The sequence below is a fragment of the Palaemon carinicauda genome, chromosome 39 (assembly GCF_036898095.1).
Source record: "Palaemon carinicauda isolate YSFRI2023 chromosome 39, ASM3689809v2, whole genome shotgun sequence".
Lineage (NCBI taxonomy): Eukaryota > Metazoa > Arthropoda > Malacostraca > Decapoda > Palaemonidae > Palaemon > Palaemon carinicauda.
This window is the reverse complement of record NC_090763.1, coordinates 38,742,526-38,747,771: the sequence shown is the minus strand read 5'-3', so window position 1 is coordinate 38,747,771 and position 5,246 is coordinate 38,742,526. Positions and strand designations below refer to the sequence as shown.

The 5,246-nt window shown below is 35.2% G+C and overlaps 1 protein-coding gene across 1 annotated transcript; it reads right to left on the bottom strand.

The window, feature by feature from the left end:
• Positions 1 to 1,003: 1,003 nt before the first annotated feature.
• On the bottom strand, positions 1,004 to 3,083 carry LOC137630898 (uncharacterized). Its single transcript, XM_068362435.1, has 3 exons — positions 2,678 to 3,083; positions 1,821 to 2,030; positions 1,004 to 1,249 (listed from the first exon to the last, which is right to left on the bottom strand). Exons 1-3 carry the CDS (start codon positions 2,902 to 2,904, stop codon positions 1,231 to 1,233), a joined length of 456 nt encoding a protein of 151 aa, XP_068218536.1. The 5' UTR covers positions 2,905 to 3,083; the 3' UTR covers positions 1,004 to 1,230.
• Positions 3,084 to 5,246: the final 2,163 nt, after the last annotated feature.

Genomic DNA, 5,246 nt, shown 5'->3' with positions numbered 1-5,246 from the left:
ATAATCCTTTACTTTGATTTTTGATTCAAAAACTAAATTGACTACCTATGATGATATGATTCCTTAAAAGCAAAACTAGTCCATTTTAACATGTAAGTTCACAGAAAAATTTATACTTTCTGATAAGTTTATTTTAATGTTCAAAATAGCCAAATACAGAACAAGAGATTTCACAAAGAACTCACCTGTTTGAAAAGTTTTAAGATACCTTTTTCTCTTTTCTTTTATTGTTGTATGATATGAGTCCTTTGAAGGACTTAGGTAGGATTGTTGTCTTCATTCACCTCCAGAGAGAGAGAGAGAGAGAGAGAGAGAGAGAGAGAGAGAGAGAGAGAGAGAGAGAGAGAGAGACTTCTTTCTGAATAGCTTATGCTCTGCAGACTTGAACTCTTTTGAAAAGATTCCGTCCAGAGCTTTGAGGGAAGATTAAGGACATATCAGAATACATTATCAATGTAGGATAATATTGAAAAATAAAACGTTAAAGGTGATAAAAACAACATTTGTTTCATTCAGATATTTATTTCTGATGATTTCCACTGTTACTTATTACCTACCATCGCCTCTACTATCATCGGCAAGACTTGATTGCCATGAATACATGTAAGACAAATTATTAGAATGAATCTTTGTACATTCAAGTCTTGCAGCATTTTGCTAAGAATATGACATGATATAAGTCATGCACTACTTTGTCACTTCAACAAAAAATAGTTGTATTGAAATGATTAAAGAAAAACAATCTGTGTATAGATATAAGTGAATAGAACAAACAGGAGATTGAATATAACAATAAACATAATAAAAGAAGTTTCCTAAAAATAGGTTTTTATGAAAAGACGTTGAACTTCCCCTAACATTTGTTATTGTCAAGTAGATGCCGGAGACATTATTAAACAAACATATCAAACACATGCATACACACACACACACACACACACACACACACATATATATATATATATATATATATATATATATATATATCACACTCCCTTACAGAAACGACCTTTATAATCTGAGAGTTCATTTTTTAATCTAACCATCATAAAATGGTAGATTAACATGATTCCCCGATAAGTATTGTAACACCAATTTGACCATATAAGGATAAACTATGATTATGAATTAGAATTTGGTCGCTGAAGAAATAACTCTGATGAACGTCTTCTTCTCCTACTTCATCTTCTTCTCCTTCTCCTTCTTCTTCTTCTTCTTCCCCAGGGATTTTTACCTAAGGTAAGGTGACCTGACAAGCAAAGAAGATAACACCATTAAGAAAAAGACTTTGGATAAATTCAATGAATAAAAACAAAAGGTGATTATTCTATTATTCTCTTCATTATAGAAAACATGGGCGAAGATTATTATATTCATTATAGAGAGGAGTAATAATGATAATAAAGGAAAGGCAGAAGATGAATAAAACGAGAGTTAAAGGCAAAGAGGAGATAATTGAAGGGAACAGGAAATACTGAGATGCAAACACACATGATTGAAGATTCTGACCAAATGATAACGAACAAAATAATAAAAGATAACAGGAGATAATAATGAGATGGAAATTGTTATATATATTAACTCTCTCTCTCTCTCTCTCTCTCTCTCTCTCTCTCTCTCTCTCTCTCTCTCTCTCTCTCTCGTATATATATATATATATATATATATATATATATATATATATATATATATATATATATATATATATATATACGGAGAGAGAGAGAGAGAGAGAGAGAGAGAGAGAGAGAGAGAGAGAGAGAGAGAGAGATCGCACAACACATATGAAGAAGAAGTATAAAAAGAAGAAACAAACTCACCAACGAACACCATCTTCACATCCGGTGGATTCCTTTGCCTTAAGATCCATCTCTCTGACTAAGGCTTCGTCATCTGGTCGTTCATATTCTGGGAACACTATGTAGCTTCTCACCCTGACTCCCTTCAAGGAGGCGAGGAGTCTGAGGATGACCTCAGGGCTCCTCGTCCTCCCCAGGGAACACAGAGGAAAGAAGATTGACCAGAACGATCTGTTGGGAAGAAGAAAGAAAGGAAGAAAATGCGATGAAATGAAAGGGAATGAAAAGAAGAAGAAATTAAATGATGTCACCCACATTTATTCATTATATTATGCTTTCATCTTGTTTTGTTAAGATGGATATTTGCATACAGACATATACACACACACGCACAAACACGTACACGTACACGCGCACACACACGCAAGTGGACCAACACAGCATTACAATTGTTTATATGTACTTATATTTCATGACCAAAAATATCTGGTAAATTGTGAATAAAAGTAAATACTTAAATTAATAATACTTTTTATTACATTTTTCATTATTGATGTTAATTTATATATTTTATGATCAGTTTACTTAATGCTCAAAGAAAATAGACCTATGTTCTTTCCAAAAATAGATATGGATATATGTAGGCCTATTGTAACGATTGAAAAAGTGTAGAAATAAATAAAAATCTTTTTCATTTCTATAATTATCTTTTTTTTTTTATTAGAATTCTCAATATTGAGTTTACTTTATGTTCTAAGAAAATAGGCCTAGTTCCAGTCCAAAATAGATATGGATGTATGTAGGCCTATTGAGAGTACCCTTTCACACACATACAAACACACACACACACACTCTCTTAAGGAATGATGTCTCCTCACCTCCTTGCATCCTGTGGTTGCAATGTCCGAAGGATGTCCCCAACCTTCTCGATGTCTGCTTCCTTGACGTCCTCGACAAAGACAAAGACAGTTGGATTCATCTCCAAGAAAGGGATGGGGCGACTGACGCTGCTGACGTCGTTGACACTGAAGCGAATATCTGAAAGAGAAAGAAGAAGAAGAAGAAGAAGAAGGAAGAGAAGAAGAACGATGAGAAAAATTATCATAAAAAACTGAACATTTTCTTTGTGTTTCTTTCTTAAGATTCTAAAGGAAAAGATCAAATGGGAATAATAATAACAACGAATTTTGAGGCAAAAGAACTTAACACAGTAGAGCAATATCTGCCATAGTCTCTTTGAGGTTGCGTTAGTGTGTGTGCGTTTGCGTGTGTGTGCGTTTGCGTGTGTGTGCGTTTGCGTGTGTGTGCGTTGTGTGCGTGTGTGCGTTTGCGTGTGCGTGCGGGAGTTAATATGTGTGTGTGTGTGTGTGTGTGTGTGTGTGTGTACGTGAGCATTGTAGCGGCTCGCATAAGGTATGGCATCAGTCTCCTCATGGAACCCTCACATTATGCACTGTCTAAATCACATCAGCCAATAACAACTCAGCTTCATTTCAATGTCGCAATATAATTGGCTAAGAGAAACCTTTTCACATTCCTTTTGCTGATTGGTTCTCCCGTTCGGATAACTCCGCCCACATCCTTGTAGAGAACTAATCAGCGAAGGAAGGAGGCGGAGTCGGGATGAGCCACGTTTGACTATGACTGGTGCCGATATTTGTTTCCTATTCATTACAATCACGATCACTATTATTCCTTTCCATCACTATTAACTAAATCAACACCATTAAAATGAGACATTTCCTTTTAATACATGGAAGGAAAGAAATTAAAACTTAACATTGAAAGCTTTTATATGAAATTAAAATCAGATTAAAACAATATTTTCATTTTTGTGAAAAAAAAAAAAACACCTGATTGAGACCTCTGAATATAATGTTCTACATCTATACAGTAATAATGATGATGATTATGATGTTAACAATGATATTGATAATGATAACAACGATATTGACAATGAATGACAGGATGAGGGAAAGGAGGCGAGGTATTATAATGTCACTCAGAGGAAAAAAACAAAGAAAATTCTTACCTAAAAATTTAATCTTTTCCAAAGATCGACAGAAGGCGTCGAGACTGGGTTGGTCTAGAGGCCTCACATGAAGGAACCAGATATTTGGAGGGATTTGGAACGTTGGGTCCCAGATGCCTTGGTATCCCTTACAACTGTTCCAAAGAGAAGAAAAGAAAAGAAAGAAATAGTTATTGGATTTGATTGGGAATTTTATTATCAAGTTGTTGATGATGATGATGATGATGTTGATGATGATGGCAACGAAAACGAGAAGTAAAAAAGAATAATTTCGTAAAATATGGAAAGTAATATTACCGAAAAATGAGAAAGAAATAAAAATCGGGACTTTTTGATGTTTAGCCGACTTATTATGAGTCTAATTGTGACAATGATGATAATGATGATACTGATAATATAAAATATATTGTTTACAAGACTCAAGATGATTGTTATACTAAAGTTATGAGTTCTCTCTCTCTCTCTCTCTCTCTCTCTCTCTCTCTCTCTCTCTCTCTCTCTATCAGTAGGCCTATATATTTGTGCATGTGCATATGTTTGTATGAATGATCATGTATCATTGTATTGTTATAAAGATATTTGATTATTATATGTATATTGCAATATTCAAAATAACTGTGAAATAATGATAACTTACTCATTTGTGAGTAGATTCTTGATTGACTCTCTCTCTTCTACGGTCGGCTCTGAATCTCCGAGGAAATGATTCCTTAGATATATTACTGATGGTTTGATACGATGCTGGCAGAGTTGCCTTTGTAGTTCAACTAACCCATCAGTGCCATCAAGGATTATTTCGATATCAATTTCCTCTCTGTTTGGGAGATAGGGATCTGTGGCTCTAAGAAGGGCAATGTACGCATCAATTGTAGAATCTCTAATTTCGGTCTCTTTATCAAACAACTTGAACCTCTGTGCTATCCATCTTGCAGAAGAATGATCACATTTGATATTCTTCAAGACTCTTAGCACAGAGTCTTTGTCGTTCACTCCCGACCTTACTAGGAGTTCCAGTGCCTCAATCTTGGCATCTTCTGACACCTTCATCTCGTCCTCGTCACCCATATGCAATAGGTTGATCATATGTATCAGCATATTTTGATATTTGTGAAGGTTTTCAGGGAGACTCCCTCCAAGAAGCATTTCAAAGATCTTTGTAGGTGTGGCTGTGTTTACAGATTGGCCCCAGCATTGGTTTGTCAATTTCATAGGGAAAAACAGAGCTGCCATGAATTCCATTATCCCTTTATGCGGGAAACTGTAATGAAAGGAGCCTTGGGAAGTGGTCACTTTCTTCAGGAAGGCGCCAGTTAGCTCTTCGGCTGGCATTCCCAAACTAACACAAAAGGCAGACAAATTATTGATGGTGGATTCTGGAATATTGATTTCATCATTTTGTAATGCTTTGAATGATT